We start from the raw sequence: 18,373 nt of genomic DNA, 5'->3' as shown, positions 1-18,373 counted from the left end.
GGCTGCACACAAAGGCCGCTTTGCTGATCTTTGAGGGGCCCTACTCTCTCCCTAGTTACCCTTTCGTCCTTAATATATTTGTAAAAACCCTTTGGATTCTCCTTAATTCTATTTGCCAAAGCTATCTCATGTCCCCTTTTACCCTCCTGATTTCCCTCTTAAGTATACTCCAACATTCTTTATACTCTTCTAAGGATTCCCTCAATCTATCCTGTCTATATCTGACATATGCTTCTTTCTTTTTCTTAACCAAACCCTCAATTTCTTTAGTCATCCAGCATTCCCTATACCTACCAGCATTCCCTTTCACCCTGACAGGAATAGCGCTTATGCCCGAAACGTCGATTCTCCTGTTCCCTGGATGCTGCCTGACCTGCTGCGCTTTTCCAGCAACACATTTTCAGCTCTGATCTCCAGCATCTGCAGACCTCACTTTCTCCTCCCTGACAGGAATATACTTTCTCTGGATTTTTGTTATCTCATTTCTGAAGGCTTCCCATTTTCCAGCCGCCCCTTTACCTGTGAACATCTGCCTCCAATCAGCCTTCAAAGGTTCTTGCCTAATACCGTCAAAATTGGCCTTTGTCCAATTTAGAACTTCAATTTTTAGATCTGGTCTATCCTTTTCCATCATTATTTTAAAACAAATAGAATTATGGTCGCTGGCCCCAAAGTGCTCCCCCACTGACACCTCAGTCACCTGCCCTGCCTTATTTCCCAAGGGTAGGTCAAGTTTTGCACCTTCTCTAGTAGGTACATCCACATACTGAATCAGAAAATTTTCTTGTAAGCGCTTAAGAAATTCCTCTCCATCTAAACCTATAGCACTATGGCAGTCCCAGTCAATGTTTGGAAAGTTAAAATCCCCTGCCATAACTACCCTATTATTCTTACAGATAGCTGAGATCTCCTTACAAGTTTGTTTCTCAATTTTCCTCTGACTATTGGGTGGTCTATAATACAATCCCAATAAGGTTATCATCCCTTTCTTATTTTTCAGTTCCACCCAAATAACTTCGCTGGATGTATTTCCGGGAATATCCTCCATCAGCAGAGCTGTAATGCTATCCCTTATCAAAAATGCCACTCCCCCTCCTCTCTTGCCTCCCTTTCTATCCTTCCTGTAGCATTTGTATCTTGAAACATTAAGCTGCCAGTCCTGCCCATCCCTGCAATATACTAAATTCAATGACACAATCTGATGTTTTGGGGGTATAAGGCAGGGAAAACGTGAACAGTTGTGGGAGTGATGCCAAGCCTCCAATATCTCCAGACCACCCACAAAATTAGCTCTCTTAAAGGTACCTTTATCAATCAATGACTTGTGAAACAGAAATCCCTAAGAAGAAGAAAATCTACGGAAAAAGATACCAAGAGAAGATTTGACAGCTGGCTGATTTTGTATTTTGAATTTTGGTAAATCTTAATCAGGAGTTTTATTGGACTAGTATTATATAAGGGAAAGTACCGACAGGAGTTGTAAATAGTTATCAGTTAATAGTTAATAGTTATCAGTTCTGTTGTACTTTAAGAAATAAAGTTGTTACATTTTACTTTAACTAGTTCTTGACCTCTCGAATTTTCACAGATTACTGCACGGGATAAATCTTTTCTGTGTTGCTGGTTTAAATTAAGCAGGTGGGTTTACCCTATGTCTTAACAAGACCAACAACTGCCAATCTCCAAGCATCATCCTACAACTCATCTGCTTCATCCTCGATCACAACGTTTTCACCTTTGACAACCAGTTCTTCATCCAGACAAACGGAACAGCCATGGGGACCAAATTTGCACCCCAATACACCAACATTTTCATGCACAAGTTGGAAGAAGACTTTTTTTCTGCACAGGACCTCCAACCAACATGATACACCAGATATATTGATGACATTTTCTTCCTCTGGACCCATGGTGAGGAGTTACCAAAACAACTACACAGTGATATCAATGCCTTTTATCCCAGCATCAGACTTACCATGGACTACTCTTTAGTATCTGTCTCATTCTTGGACACATGCATCTCCCTCAAGGATGGGGACCTCAGCACCTCACCGCACCGCAAACTGACGGATAGACTCACAATGCTAAACTTCTCTAGCTTCCACCCGCAATATATTAAAACCGCCATTCCCTATGGACAAGCCCTCCGCATACACAGGATCTGTTCGGATGAAGAGGGACATGTCAAAGTACTCAAGAATGCCCTCATAATAACAGAATACGATGCTCAACTCATCAACCGCCAGTCCTGATGTGCCACAGCGAGAAACCATAATGACCTCCTCAGGAGACAAACATGTGCTGCAAGCAACAGGGTACCCTTCAGTGTCCAGTATTTCCAAGGAGCTGAACGACTATGCCATGTTCTTCGCAGCCTGCAATACCTCACCAAAAACAACCACAAACCTTAAACAGATCATGATTTGTAGCAAACTGCCCAGTTTTCAGAACAACAATACCATACAACCCTGCCACAGCAGCCACTGCCAGACGTGTCAGAGTATCGACATGGGTAACATCATTACATGTGGGGACATCTCCCACCATGTATGCGGCGAGTACTCATGTGACTCAGCCACTGTGGTCTACCTCATACGCTGCAGGCAAGGATGCCCTGAAGCATGGTACATTGGCAAGACCAAGCAGATATAACGACAATGGATAAATGGATACCATACAACAATCACCAGGCAGGAGTGTTCCCTCCCAGTCGGGGAACACTTCAGTAGTCCAGGACATTCGGATGCGGACCTTCGGGTGACCATCTCCCAAGGCGGACTTCGGGACAAGCAACAACACAGAATGGCTGAGCAGAAGCTGATAGCAAAGTTCGGTACCCATGGGAATGGCCTCAATGGGGACCTTGGGTTCATGTCACACTACAGGTGAGCCCACTGCATGATACACTCTCTCTCACACAGCCATGCAGACCCTTCCTCACACACAAGCTCTCTCTCATATGCACATGTACACCCCCGCGCTCACACCCTTGCACACATACCCCATCACACTCACACTTAATCAAGCTCACACACACAAACTTGTACACAAACACTCTATAATGTGTACTCACATCCACCCTCACTCTGTTGTGCCTACATGTGCATACATATAAGCTTATTGGGTGAATTTGTTTTTGCAGAATTACATTTTATTTTGCTGCATGAATCCATGTAAAACTCTGTAAAACTATAAGAGGGTTTGTCAGTCTGACATAGCATTGGGACACAGATAGACTTCACACCTATTGTTTGTAAAAACCTGAGCTATCTTGAGAATGTAATTTAAAAGAAGTTCTGGGATCTATGTTTCAAAGAACATAAACCAGCATATTCCATTATGAAAGATGAAAACTTTAATCTAAGGTTGTTTGCTGTATCACATCTCCATGACACTGTACTCCTTTGGCTATAAATTCTGAGAGCATGTTCTTAACCTCCACAACCACTTGATGAAGGAGCGGTGCTTCGAAAGCTAGTGCTTCCAAATAAACCTGTTGGACTATAAGCTGGTGTTGTGTGATTTCTAACTTTGCTCAGAGATGTTATTACACACCTCTCTGGAGCAGATGGGAATTTGAATCTGGGCCTGCTAGGCCAGAGTGTTACAAAAGCCTTCCCTTCTCTCCAGTAGAGGTGGAATTTAAGTAGCACCAAAACATCCTGTCGTCCAAATTCTCACTCCACAAAATGCCGAACTATTTCCCAGGTCTTGGGGGCGGACTCAATTTTTTTCTCCCTCCGAAAACGCCACACTGACAGGGAGATTGTGGGGAGCTCTCGGAATCCTCCTCAGGCAACAGTCAGGCTCTTTAATAAAATAAAAAAAAAGTGACTCCAATGATTCAAACTGTTAAAAAAAATAGGCGGGGAAGGGTTTTGTGAATCTCTCTCTGGAACAGATTGCGTTAGACGAGCCTGGGGATGGTGCTTAATGGGCGTGAAGAGCAGACATTGAAGGAGGGAGTGAGTACATTGGTGAGTGGGAGGGTCAGAGCTGCTAGTTGCACCGAGAGCGGTGAAGGAGAGCAAGCTGTTATATTATGGTAAGAGATGTGGAGCTTTTCAAAGAGAAGGGGGTGAAACTTTGCTACCTTTCTTTCCCGTCGGATTAATTTAGTGTTTCTCCGAGCGTTCTGCTGGTTTTGTTTGAGAGGCTGTGCCCTTTCCCCGAGAGTGTTTTTGGTTGCGGCTTGGTGGCAGGTTGTCAGCGCTTGGCCGCTTTGCGCTGCTTCTCCCTTTCGCCGAAGCCGGCCTTAACTTTCCTCTGAATCCAGCAAACGTCCCGTAACCCAAATGTTCATGTATTTGACATCCAGTACCTCGATAAATATTCTCAGTTTTGTCGGAATGTGTCGAGCTTGACGCGACAGGGAGGAGCGTTCAGTTTTTTTGTTTTTTTTTAAAAAATGACGAAAATTCGACTTCCAAATTGATGAAGAGTCACTAGAGTCGAAACATTAACCTCATTTTTCTTCCCACAGATGTCCAGCATCCGCAGTTCTTTGTTTGGGACTGTTTGACTATAAATTAGTTTTTCTATGCTGGTCGACATTTTCAAGTGACCTGGGACACTCCTTCATTTTTCTTGAGTTTTGATTTGTTACAAAGTGTCTGCAGCATAACAGCATTTGAACTATTTCTGGACCTTTTTCGTTTTTTTTTAAATCAGTCTGTACAGAGGTGTTATTACACACCTTTGAAACAGGTGGGACTTGGTCCCTGGGAGGCCTGGGTTGCTATCACTGCGCCACAGGAGACCTTTTATCATGTGAGCATTTGTAAGTCCTTCGCCTGCGTGTGTCGCCTCTTTTCCCACTTCTGTCTGGAAGTGTGTTGGCAGCGAATAGTGGATTTACCTGTCCGACCAGGTATATGGAAGGTGTGGTAAATGAGTCACCAATTCTTTCTGTTAAATGAAGGCTCAAAGCAGTGTTGTAGCTCACAGAAATGTATCTCTGGCTGAAAGTTTTAGAAACACTAAATCCCCATTCCTTACTGGCCACGGTCAGTTCAGCTTAGTGTCATTGTGTTTGAAGCTTTTGGGGGGGAGTAATTATGGACAGCAGCCTCTAGCTTGCCCCTGATCTAAACTCTGGTTTCCAGCATCTGGAGTCCTCACTTTTTGTCTCGCTTGCGGTGTAACAGTTGGTTTGCATAGCCACCACACCCCTCCAATTTTTGTTTTAGCTCTGCCCAATCTGAAAATAGTGAAAAATATAATGAATACATTGCTTGTAAAATGTTTTACATCCAGAGGAATGTGTGTACAGGTCGTTTTGCTGTAACGCGTGTTTCATTAACACGGTTGATGAATTGGGGACACTTTCTAAAGCACGAAGTTTTCACGCATGCGTCGGTTATAATGCACTTCTGGCCCTATTCATTTAAATGGTGCTGCTATTACACATCTTTCTTACAAGGGGTTACACCAGAATGGAACTTCAGCATTATAGCAGAACTGACTGTACAATGTCACATTTGTTTTAGTACATTCCACGGGCCAAGTTTGATGTTCGGAACAACAAATTGTATTCAGTAACAGTTGTAACAAATAATTTCTGTTCATAATTTATGAATACGCAAATATAATTCAGATAGTCACCTTAACAGTTTGGTTGACAAATGACAGAATAACCTATTTGATTTCCTGTGAGCTCTAAATAAAATCATTGTGGAATTTAAAAGCTGAAGTAATATGATCCTACTGCTTAATTATTGATGCTTCCTGTCAGCCTGCTTTCCATTTTCAGCTTGTTTTGAATGAGACCAGCTAGTCAAAATGGCGATGAGATCTTGAAGCTGATCTATTATCCATAGTCATAGTTGGGGAGAAGCAAAGGTCACTGTGTGAAACTGTACAAACTAAGAGAAATGGGTAAAAGTGTAGCTTTAGGCTTTCAAATTTGACAAGCGCCACATAGAATAATTTAGGAAAGATTTCCACAAAGCCAGGTGAGACCAGCTAGAAATGTGTACAGTCTAATGGGCGGCACGGTGGCTCAGTGGTTAAGCACTGCTGCCTCACAGCACCAGGGTCAATTCCAGCCTTGGGTGACTGTGTAGTTTGCACATTCTCCTGTGTCTGCGCGGGTTTCCTCCCACAGTCCAAAGATGTGCAGGTGAGGTGAATTGGCCATGCTAAATTGCCCATCGTGTTAGGTGCATTAGTCAGAGGGAAATTGGTCTGGGTGGGTTACTCTTCAGAGTGTGGTGTGGACTTAATCTAAGCTAATTTTGGCCTAGAACTGGCAACTAGTAAATAATTCTAGTGGATTCCTCCACTTTAGCTTCAAATTCTAATTAATACTAGAGTTCCTTTCTTGACAATACAATCTGATAATTCTGTTCAGCTTGGACACTTGAGCAAGAGGAGAGCCGTAGGCTTCGTAATTATCATAGATTAGGGAAGGGTGATGCATAGTTACACGAATTTCCTGTTGAAGCAGGTGATGATGAATCGGAGTGCGGACTTTATTATACACTTACCACAAGTCGTGAGCAAGCCGTATTTCACCAATGCATTAATAATTTCAGTGTTATCATTAATGCTAATTCTTGTTTAGTGTGTTTACCACATTTTAGTACTGAATTAAATTGGATTTTTAACAGTCCTCATTCATCTTTGATAGCTTATCTGGCCAAATGATATTTTCTTGTTTTGATTGTTCTGTTCCAAAAGCAACTGTTTAAACTTAACAGTAACTACACAGTGGAAATGAAGAAACCATTAATTGTAGGGGAAAATTACTTGGAGCTACTGGATTGCAGGTTGTCCTGAGGTTACAACTGGTTGTCCACTTCACCGTAGAAGCAAAATGCTATGAAAGCATTGTATATTTTGGAGCTGTTTAAAATGAAATTAAGCACAAGACTTGACCAAATACAAAAATACCAGCAGATCATTTCCAGCATTTTGTGTTTCTATTTCAGCGACTGCAATGTTTAAGTCCACTTATTCCTGCGGCTAACTTGACTGCAGTCTTTCAGACCCCACTTCTTATAAAAACTTTCTGTTTTGCAACTATCCTGTTGTTGACCACTTTCCAAACCTCTGTGGCTTTTTTTTAAACCTTCTAGTTTAGGATTCCACTAAGGCCTACCCCTCCACTGCAACCCAGTATCATTTGCTGCGCTGCTCCTACTTCCTGCCACTTTCCAATCCATGACACAGATCATATTTCCACCTCGCCAATCTCTCTTTATTCATCAAATCATCCTCTACCAGCTCCCATATGATGCTACAACTAAATACTTGCTAAAATCCTTTCAGAAATTTGTTTCCTCCATGACACCAACCACCTTTTAGATGAAATGGCATTTTGTTATATTTCTGCCATTGAGTATGCCATGATCTCCCCTGCAGTTTTTGGCTGACCGCTTTGCAGACCAAATGCATTCCATCCATGTGCTTGGTCCTTTTGCTTAATTTCTGTCTTCTTGATATCCAGCGCCCCAACAAGCTGATCTCTCAGTTCTCCATCTCCTACTTTATACCATGGCATATGGTATAAATTTGAGCAGGTTGAATGTATCTATATCAATGTTCAAAATTACCTTGTATTAATATCAAAATGGCAGGGTGACTCCACACTTGGAAAACAGAAACACTTTTTTTCTTAACACATCAAGCTGCACCATTGCCAGACCGTATTGGGGTCTTGGGAGAAGATAGTGTATCAGCAGTTCCACTTCTGTAAGAAATTAATATCAGTGATTTTTATGTATTTAACTGACTTTGGCAATTGGCGTTTAATGCAGCTTTAATAAGAAACAAATTTGGGTGTTGGGAGGAGTCTCGGTTTGGGGTAGTTATCTGTTGGTCTTAGACTAGGTTTGGCTGAAGTGAATCTGAAATCTTTGTTGTTTTACATCGTTTTGCACAAAGAATTGGGTCACTAGTTTCCCATCCTGAGGACAACCTGTAGCTTTACCCAGTCTAGCTCCAGTCTGACTGTAGTTCCACACCAGCTGGTTGATATTTAAAATCTATAGTCAAGTGACTGTGGGCCAAAAGTTGGGCATTCTGAATTGATGCACAGCTGGAGAATTCTGACCTGACAGAAAATTCACCAAAATAGATTTAAACAGCAGCTATAGACTACAGAGGACAATGGAATCCAAGGTCAAAGAACTTACAAAGATTCAAAGGGAGCCAGTTATAATCAGTCGGAGGATTGTGATTTGGAAAAGTTACAATCAGTCCTTTGAGCACCTTGACTTCCTGAGGATATGCACTTTGTATCTTCCCAGCATGGCTACAGTGAAGGGTATTGGTGTGACCCCATTTGATGCTTTGAATCCCACTCATGACCTGGTTAGTTAAAGGCCATAATGTTTGGGAAGGTCTGGGGTGAGGAGAATATGAACGCACATCCTGGAAGCCTGGGATGATGTACTTTCTCAGACAGAGCAAGATAAAAAGTAAATACTGGGGGAATTTGGGAAATGCTGTCATGGTGCTTTTAATAAGGAATATTTTGTTAATAAAATCAATGGAACCGCAAACCAAATTGTATCCCTTTGTCCCCTCGCTTACCAGGGGCACGTGGGCAAACTGTTTAGTACACAAACTGGTCAAAGCACGGGGAACAAACCCTTTACCTCAGAAGTGGCCCAGCAAGCCACTCCGTTATAATCAAGCCTTGGATAATGGTCTTTTCATCGACTCATCTCAAGAATGAGTTGCTTTATCATTGACTCTCATTAATATAAACCAAATGAGGCTTGTGATATCTTGGTAGGTAGAACATTATAGAAGCACAAATGAACTTAGAAACTTCCAGTAGTGTTAGTCAAACAGAAATAGCTTCTGTCTCAATTTTCACGCTCCAAATGCAGTTAAGGTGGTGGATAGAACAAGTTGGGAAAATGTTGAGCTGTGAGGGCTTTGCAGGATGGGACTTCTCTACGCGATTGGAGAGACTCCTTCCTGATTGAACTCTAGTCATTGTATATTGGTAAGTGGAGGCTTGCCTTCTTTTAAATGTGCTAGTGTTTGATCTTGCATAAAACACTGGATACTAGAAAATCAGTTCGTCTTTTTAAATACTTTGGTAACTTTTTTTTTCTTGCAGGATTGTGGTATCCAGGTTAACGATGCAGTTATTGAAGCATTCAATACAATGAAGATCCACAACAAAAAGACAGTGGAAAGGACAAAGTTTCTTTTTTTGACCATTAGTGACGATGATCATTTCCTCATTCTGAATGAGGAACCCGACAGTGTAAAGCAATCAACTGACGATGACTATCTGAAGTTCTTAAGCTACCTCAAACCTGATTGTTGCTGCATTTTAATTTATGATGTCAGTTATGAAACAGCAAACTCCATCATCAAGGATGATCTGGTGGCCATATGTTGGTATGTTATCTTAGCTAGAGTAAATTTCATGGAAACACATGAAGCAGCGGAATAGTCTTTGTGTAAATTAAGTTTAAAATTGTGCTTATATTAAATTCCTATCTCTGTTCTGCGAAAAGTGTTCCCTAATTTCCAAACAGGCAGACAATGTTATTTAGCTCCCTATACAATCCTGCCGCAAACACATACCGGAAACAATACCATACACCAAATTGGCCACTTCGTAAAATCTGTGGTTTTTGAAAACTATGCTCAATCTCCTTTGACTCTTACAATAGACTGTGGCGTGTCTCCTGCTACTGGACTGGTATGGGAAATCACAGAAGTTTTAAGTAAAAAAAAAGCTAGTCATATGGCCAGTATTTTCTGCACCAGCTGTCTGCCTTGCTAACTTACTGCTAATCTGCCTTGTCACTGAAACTGCAAATTGTTTCTGTTTAAATAATCATCCAATCACTTCTTGAGTGCTTCAGTGAATCTGCTGCCATCACACTTCTGAACAATGCGTTCCTGATTCTTTGTACTCAACTGCATGAATATGCGTTTTCTCAGCTTGCATTTGTTTGTTTCGTAAAATGCTTTGAAGCTGTCCCTCTGGTTTTTGACCCAGGAGCAGTTTCTCCCTGTCTACTCTGTCTTGACCACTCATGATTTTGAAAGCCGCTATCAATTCTCCACTTAGCCTTCTCTTCAAGGAATACTGCCTCAGCTTCTGCAAACAAAGCAAAATATTGCGAATGCTGAAAATCTAAAAATGCTGGAGTGTCTTATATTGGACTCAACCTTAACTCTCTCTCCACAGATGTTGCCAGACCTGATGCATTTCTCCAGCATTTTCTGTTTTTATCCCGTTTGTCCAATCTTATTCCAGAACTGAAATGTGTAATCCCTGGAGCCATTCTTGTAAATCTCTTCTGCACCCTTTGCAGTGCATTCATCCTTCCTATCATGTGGCTTTTTAAACTGGGACAGAATACTCCAGCTGAACTCTGACCAATGCCTTACAAATTCACGATCTCTCTGCTGTTATATTGCATGTCTACCTATGAAGCCTTGAATACTGTGTTCTTTAGAAACTGCTCTCTTTACTGTCCTGCCACATTGAATGGCTCATATGATCATACTGAATTTTGGCTTTGAGGCCAAGCTGAGATCAGCCATGAGATTATGAATGGTGAAGCAGTCTTGAGGGACTGAATTGCCTACTCCTGTTCCTAACTTTTATATTCTCCTGTTCTGCATTCCAGCACGTGCCTTTTAGAACAGTAGACTTTGTTTTATGCTGTCTGTCCATTTCTTTGTACCAAAGTATATCACCACATATCATCGAACTTCATATGTCACCTATGAAGTTCAGAACTGTCCTTAGTTTCCAGTTGTCCTAAGTTTTGTATTGTCTGCAAACTTTGAGTATGCTGAACTGTCCCTCCTTCTCTTGCCACCCTTTTTTACATTGATGTGCTCACAGAAGACTGGCATTTCCTTTGGTTAACTGCCAGTTAATCTTCATTATCTCTCTTTGCTCCTCATTGTTATTCCTATTCTTTTCTGAACCTTCTGTATTCCTTTTGGTTCTCGATTGTATTTACTGCCTGACACCCATCATAAACACACCTTTTTTATCCCCTCTGTAACTTAATCTCTCTCTCCTTTTGTTATCCATGGAGCTTTGGATTTGTTTGGGTCTGCCTTTCCTTTCTTTGAGGTGATATAACTTGACTGTGTCCACGCCATCTCCTCTTTGAAGATAATGTTGTTCTGCTACTATTTATCCAGCCAAACATGATCTACCTGGCCCACCTAAGCAGTTCCAGCAGTGCCTCCCTTCGTATTGGGTGATGCACTGCCTCTTTCCCTGTTAAATATTAGTCATTAGAGTTCCACTGTTACAACTACTGTTTACACCACTAATTTTCTTGCAGATTCATTCTTCCATATACTTCCCACTAGTTGGTGGTGTGCAGATTAAACTCAGCAGTGTGATTGCACCCTACTTACTCCTTAGCTCTAGCCAAACCAATATAGTCCTCATCCTCTGGACTGTTTCCTTTCTCCAAATCTGCAACTCTCCTTGATTAACCCCCTAGCTCTCACTCCCTAATCATGCTCAAATATTTTATATCCCAGAGTATTGACCTAACCATCCTTTTCCCCCTTCCCTCAATTGTGTCTCTGTGATAGCAATTTTCTCAAATATCCGCGTGTTAATCAACAACTTTGTTGCCGGGATTGGAGAGTTCGAGTTCTAGGGAGAGGCTGAATAGGCTGGGGGACAGAGGCTGGTGTGCAATGAGCTGCTGGAGGAGGTGGCAGAGGTGGATATGGCTATATCTGGATGGATACATGAATAGGAAGGGTTTAGAGGGCTATGGGCCAAGTGCTAGCAAAGGGAACGAGATCAGTTTAGGATAGCTAGTCAGCATGAGCAAGTGGACTGAAGCATCTGTTCCCATAGTGAAAGACTCTGAATCCATCTGCCTTACTCGCATGCTTTAAAATAAATGCCATTCAGCCTTTGCACTGCTCCTTTATTCCTTCACTTAACTTTATTTACATTTTTAGACTGGCCCAGTTCCTCTTTACTTGTGCAGCAAATCCCATGCCCTTGTCCAATTAGCTTAAACGCCCACCAGCCACACTAGTAAACCTCCCCACAATGATCTTGTTTTGTTCTGCTTCCTGTCCGATGTGTACATGCCCACCCTCCCCAGAAACAAGTCCAGTAACCAGGAATCTAAAGCCTTCTCTCTTGGCTCCAAACCTATAGTCACACATTTCTCCCTCTTATCTGCCCTTTTCTGTACTCACTAGCGTGTTGTGCTAGGAGTAATGTAGAGATGACAACCTTTTGAAGTCCTGCTTTATAATGAACTCCCTGGCTCTTTAAATTCTTGTCACAGGATGACCCCTCTATTTGCCTGTGTCGTTAGTCCCATTGTGAATCACAGTCTCTGACTGCTCGTCCTCCCCTGTAGAGTGTCCTCCTGCCATTCAGTGACATCCTTGACACCAGCATCAGGGAGTACACTATCCCGGAGTCACATCTGTGGCCTCAGAAATGTCTATCTGACCCCTCACTATTGAATCTCCTACCAGTATTGTTCTCCCTCTCTTTCTGATCGCCCTCCCCTTCTTCAGCTGGGGTCTGCCTTTACTCCCCAGAGGAAAAGTCACTGTTGCCAATTTCCAGCTCTGAAAATCTGTTCCCAAGTGAGATGCATTCTGGGACTTTCCTGTCTGCCTGCCTGCCACTCTTCTTCTGACTGGTCAATCATTCTCTTTCTGACTGGTCTTCTTTAAGCTACAGGGTGACCACATCTAAAATGTGCTCTCCACATAACCTCAGCCTCATGGATACACTGCTATTCCTCCACTAAACACTCAAGTTGGTCAAACCGGTGATGCTTCCTGTCCGTGTCATCCAGCTTGCCAGAAGCACTTAGGATTTCCCACATGCAACATGCCCAACACTGGCCTGTGTCCCACTGCTGGACCTAATCTTTGAAAGAACTGGTTAACTTAAATGTCCAAAATAAGTCACAGTCCATGTCTGTGAAATAAAGTAATACAAGTAATCCAGAGTCAGATAGGGGAAAGAGACTAAAGTTAATGTAAGAAGATATGTTTAAGACCTAGTAATTGAGAAAATTAAATTAGTTTAAGACATGGCATTGCAGGTTGGTAAAGTGGAATGTATGGACTTTAATATGTGAGAGGCAATGTACCCTATTGGTGGCTGAAGCAACCACCTGCTTAGAGAATGCTTCCAGCTACACAAGGGTGACTAGAGTCACATGGGTAGCGCATTCCGAGAGGTGATTGTACCACAGCTTAAGGACTTGAAAGAATGAAGGGAGCAGCTGACTACCAGGCAGATGGTGTAGGATTCCTCTGAGGTTTCTTCCTCAAATTGGTTTTCCGTTTGGGAAGCTGATGAGGGCACTGACCCCAAAGTGGGGGTGCGGGGGGGGCGTGTGTGCAGTCAGAGCCCAGTTTGTGGCAGCATGAGCAGCCCTAACTGTACAAGGGATGGAGGAGGAATGAGTCATAGTGACGGGTTTGTTATTTAGGGGAAGAGGCAGGAATTTCTTTGGCTGTCGACGTGACTCCAGGATGGTGGATTAGCTCCCTGGTGCCAGGGTCTCCTTATCTGCAGGGCATTCAGCTCAGCGGGTGAAAAACCAGAAATTATGGTCCACGTTGGTATTGATACCTTGGGCAGGAAGGCAGATGTGGTCCTACAATCAGGATTTACGGTAGTAGGAACATAGCAATTAGGAGCGGGAGTAGGTAATTCAGCCCTTTTAAGACCACTCAGCCATTTAACATGATCATGCCTGATCTTATTTTGATCTCTCCCTCTTTCCTGCCTGCTCCCTGCAGCCCTCAATCCCAAATTCCATCAGAAACATATCTATTTCTTTGTTGAATCTGTTGATTGATTCTGCCTCTACTGCACTCTGGAACAGTGAGCTCCACAGATTCGCAACCCCTTTGAGAGAAGTAAATTCTCCTCATCTCCGTTTTGTTCCTGCTTCCTCTGAATCTATATCTATGACCTCCGATTGAAGATAGTCCCACAAGGGGGGACATCTGCTTTATGTCCACTTTCTTAGCATGCAGGTGTTGTAATCTCCAGATTACTCCCAATGTCACGTACAACTGAGTACGAAAATAGGAGTAACAGGAGTGGTGGTGCAGGAGGCAGGACTTTAGGTTCCTGGGACAGTAGAACTGAGACTGGCTCTGGGGAAGATGGTAACTGAACAGACCTCGCACTGAGTTCCTTGTGGGATGTTGTACTTTTGCTGTTGAGAAGTGTTTAAGGTACTTTGACAGGGGTGTGAAAACTGAGAATAGCAGAGGAAAACTACTAGGGTTGCCAGGCTAATTGGCAAAGCAGCTGGCACCATCTTAAACAATAGCAAAGTAGATTAGACTACTTAGTGTGGAAACAGGCCCTTTGGCCCAACAAGTCCACACCGACACTCTGAAGAACCCCCCATACCCCTACACCTAGCACTACGGGTAATTTAGCATGGCCAATTCACCTGACTTGCACATTTTTGGATTGTGGAAGGAAACCAGAGCACCCGGAGGAAACCCACGCAGACACCTGGAGAATGTGCAAACTCCACAAAGACAGTTGCCTGAGGTGGGAATTGAACCCGGGTCCCTGGCGCTGTGAGGCAGCAGTGCTAACTACTGAGCCACCATGCTGTAATGGGTGAAGTTTAGATTAGGGAGAAATGAATGAAGTCTAAATTGGAGTAGCCATGCAGAGTATAACAAATCAAATTGGGGTGTTAGAGGCACCAATTGCTACGTGAAAGTGATGTGGTGATAAGAAAGATCAGACTGTTAAACATTCCTGAGTCCAAGGTATTTGGAAAAGCTGGGAAGGAACAGAGGAGGGACAGTATTTGTTAAGGAGGGCATTGCAGTGCCGGAGAAAGAAAATGCTCAGAGGATTCAAGCACAGAATCAATTTGACTAGAAGGAAGGACCAACATGGATGCAATTACGTTGTTAGGTATGGTCAATAGACTGCTACCTAGTGAAAAAGATGGAGAGGGACAAATCTGCAGAGAAATGAGAAATACCAACATTATAGTGTAGTCATAATGGGAGAGTTAAATGACCCAAACACAGGTAAGGTTACTTATAGTGTCTGGGGCAGTGATGGGCAAATGTTGCAGAAGTGGATGCAGGTGAGTTTCCTACAGCACTCTCTCTCTACTCCAGCAAGCACATACACAGTTAACTCTAGTTCTAGGGATTAAGATGGGCCAAATGGATCAAGTGTTAGGATGGGCACACTTGGGAGACAGTCATCATTGTCTCACAAGGTGTAGGATAACTTTAATGGGGAAGAATAAACTTGGACAATAGAGTCTGGAGCAAGAATTGGTCAGCAAACAATATACTGCCTTTTGAAAGGAGATGGTTTAGTTAGTTAATTTCCTCTAATAGCAAATGTAGCATGAACAAATCCAAAGCTCCCTAGATGACAAAGTTAACAAGGTACCATGACTGAGGTGCATTCAAGGATTTTGAAAGAAGTGAGTAGAAATGCAGGGTTACTAGTCATAATCTTTCCATCTTCCATAGACTTGTGGCATACACACCAGAAAATTGGTAAACTGCAAACATACTATGGGTTTGTTCAAGGAAGGTTGTAAAAATAAGCCCAGCAATTACAGACCAGTCAGTTTAAGTTCATTGATGGGGAACCTTCTAGAAGCAATTATTCAGAACTGAATCATTAGTTATGTGGCAAAAGGTGGGTCAGTGAACAAGAATAAATGTCGGTTTCTAAAGGGGAAATCATATTTAACTAAAGTTGCTGAAGAGTTAACTGGTCCATTGACGGAAACCTTATGGATTCCCAGAAGGTATTTGGAACAGTACCACAACTGGCTTGAGGAAAGTTGTAGGTCATGGGATAAAGGGTCAGGAACAAAATCAGAACAGAATTGATTGGAAATGGTCTTGGTCTGCCTCTCGCTGTCTGTCTGTCTCTCTCTGTGTCTCTACCTCAGTTTCCCCCCCCCCCCCCCAAGCTGGTGTACAAATCATTAGAAGTCATATTTTCTCTTTTGGCTTTTCTAGGTGTCCACAAGATGCACCACCAAAACAAAAGCTACAGTACGCATCAGCATCAACCACTCTGTCGAAAAAACTCCACGGTTTGTTCAATTATTATTTTGCATTATCCCTCTGTAGTAACTTGAATGAGACACCTGCTTCAACATATTTGAGATTGTTATTGAATTAAAGTATTATATTTCCGTTTTGTTTTTCACTATTTTAAGACATCCCAAACTTTTTTGAAACACCTATTTCAGCTCTGCAGTATAGTTACTGTGGTGATCTTGAATCATGCTGGCTAATTTTATAAGAAATAACTTCTAATGTTTTTCTACAGTGGGGAACAGTAAGGGGTGTTGAGGTGTTCCTTTTTTTTAATCTTCCTGCTTGTTTGCTGGTGGTCTGGGCCTCTTCCTCAGATACTCATTAATAACAAGTCATTTACCCCTTTCAAACTGTTCCTTTTTTATCCTATTCATGGTCTTGTTTCTACAACTTCATGTTCTTAATTTAGTTTTTAACTTTAGGATCTCAGTTTTTAAAATTTCTTTCTTTCTACTTGTAAACCTAAAGCTTTAACTACTTGAGATTTTGCATTACTCCACAGCATGTGAGCTGTATCTAACCAGCTTTGGATCTTCAACCCTGATAGCAGCATCACAGTGTCCCATGCCTTTTCTTTTTGGCTTTTCATTAAAAAAATTAAAACCCCTTTAAGTAGGTCTTTGATTTTTGTTTTCAAATACATATTGGAGTGGCGCGCGTTCCCTGAAACTGTGACTTTCTTTGTTCATACTGAGCTTTATGGTAGATTTTGCTGCGGATAACACTTTCCCTTATCTTCCCCAGGTTTCAAGGCCTTACTGCAGCTCAATTCCTTGGATGATATAAGCCGCAGTGTCCTTGCTGAAAAGCTGGGGAAAGGTGTTGTGAAAATAGAAGGAGTTCCAGTATAGTAGATGTGTTCTTAGAGTGCCAACTATTGGAAAACTCCCTTGTTATAATTACACTTGTGATTATGTTCTTAAATGTATTCTAAGATTGCTTCCACTTATTTTTAACTGATCTATTCCAAAATATTCTTTCTAAAAGATCAGTTATCAGTTCTTAATAAAAATGAAATTTTGGCCCTGCTATAAGTGATGGTCCATTAATGTACCTTCTCTAGACCAGAACATGTTTAGTCTTTGTGCAACGTTGAATGTTCCTTGCCAAATTTGATCAGTGCTTTGAGATTTTTTCAAAACTAGAATGGTTGAGTTGGATTGAAGTTCACAGCAGTACTTGCAAAAGTGAGAGCCATTGGCACTATTAGTCTTGTTCCATCCTACTTTAAAGGACTGCTAAAACCCTTTGACAATGTGTATTAATACTGTTTCTGCTATTAGTTAATAAAACTATAACTTTCAATAGAAAGCCTCATTGACTTTTAGCAAATCTAGTGTCTTGCATTGAGATACTGGTAGGTCACGTACTGCTGTTCTTGGGCTAGTGGGAAATCTGTCTGGCTTTCCTAGCCTATCCATTATAAGCTACAAATGGTCAGGTTATCTTGTTAGATAGGGAAATTGGCAACTAGCTGAACATAATCGTGATACATGTTGAGTACAGAGCTCTTAATCCAGTGAAGGTAGTCTGACACTCAATGGCTCAGTGCTGGAGGACATGCCTGGTCTAATTAAAAATGAGGCGTCAACCTGATAAAGCCACAACATAACTGCTAGCATGCCAAGCCCTCAAAACAGCATTCAATCAACAAGGTGAAGTGACCCCACAACCAACTGTTCATATCTAAACTCAGCAGCCCTACTCTATGTCAGTGAATAGTGCTGGAGAATTAAATTAATCCCTACAGGATGAAGTTTCATACATATCCCATCACCAATGATGGGAGAGCCATCATTATACCAATCTTCAGCAAGGAGTACCAGTTGGTGAACCATTTTGCCCTCTGTGTGATATCAAAAAAATGGCTGGAGGCACTGGATACTGCAAATGCTCAGGGCCGTGACAACGTTCCAGCAATAGTATTGAAGACTTGTGCTCCACAACTCCCCGTGCTCTTAGCCAAGTTTTGTTCCCGTACAATAATCTGCTGGCATTTATCTGGCAATGTGCAAAATTGTCCAGGAATGTCCCATTTACAACAAACAGGACAATTGCAAAAACACAAAGACAGACAGCTGAACAAAATCTGCCTTTCCACCTCTGAATTACAGTAACATTAAAACCTTCAGAGACCATCAATAGTTACTCCAATGCCTCCTTAAAAGACTTTTGAATGACTGATCCCAGATTTTGCTAACAGTTAATTCCACTTAGCAGTTAAATTTATTAAATATACAAAACCTCAGCACAGAAGTCAAACATGATAACGTCTGTGCTTTAGCTCCAAAATGTTTGTTTTCCATCTTCATTC

At 42.0% G+C, this 18,373-nt stretch overlaps 1 protein-coding gene across 2 annotated transcripts; it reads left to right on the top strand.

The window, feature by feature from the left end:
- Window positions 1-3,899: 3,899 nt before the first annotated feature.
- On the top strand, window positions 3,900-17,364 carry LOC122552991 (cofilin-2-like). Of its 2 annotated transcripts, none has more exons than XM_043696345.1 (4): window positions 3,900-3,977; window positions 9,077-9,363; window positions 15,976-16,052; window positions 16,804-17,364. In XM_043696345.1, the coding sequence occupies exons 1-4, from the start codon at window positions 3,924-3,926 to the stop codon at window positions 16,908-16,910; spliced, it is 525 nt and encodes a 174-aa protein (XP_043552280.1). In that variant the 5' UTR covers window positions 3,900-3,923; the 3' UTR covers window positions 16,911-17,364. The 2 variants fall into 2 exon arrangements, with proteins under 2 accessions (XP_043552280.1, XP_043552281.1); XM_043696346.1 differs by having other exon boundaries at window positions 3,940-4,045.
- The last annotated feature ends 1,009 nt before the right edge of the window (window positions 17,365-18,373 follow it).

The sequence above is a fragment of the Chiloscyllium plagiosum genome, chromosome 9, assembly GCF_004010195.1.
Source record: "Chiloscyllium plagiosum isolate BGI_BamShark_2017 chromosome 9, ASM401019v2, whole genome shotgun sequence".
Lineage (NCBI taxonomy): Eukaryota > Metazoa > Chordata > Chondrichthyes > Orectolobiformes > Hemiscylliidae > Chiloscyllium > Chiloscyllium plagiosum.
This window is presented reverse-complemented; position numbering and strand designations above follow the sequence as displayed.

Coding starts and splice junctions, on each gene's coding strand:
- LOC122552991 (XM_043696345.1), top strand. CDS start 3,924: ATGGTGCTTAATGGGCGTGAAGAGCAGACATTGAAGGAGGGAGTGAGT. Junction 3,978..9,076: donor AGGAGGGAGTGAGTACATTG/GTGAGTGGGAGG, acceptor TTTTTCTTGCAG/GATTGTGGTATCCAGGTTAA. Junction 16,053..16,803: donor TCTGTCGAAAAAACTCCACG/GTTTGTTCAATT, acceptor TATCTTCCCCAG/GTTTCAAGGCCTTACTGCAG.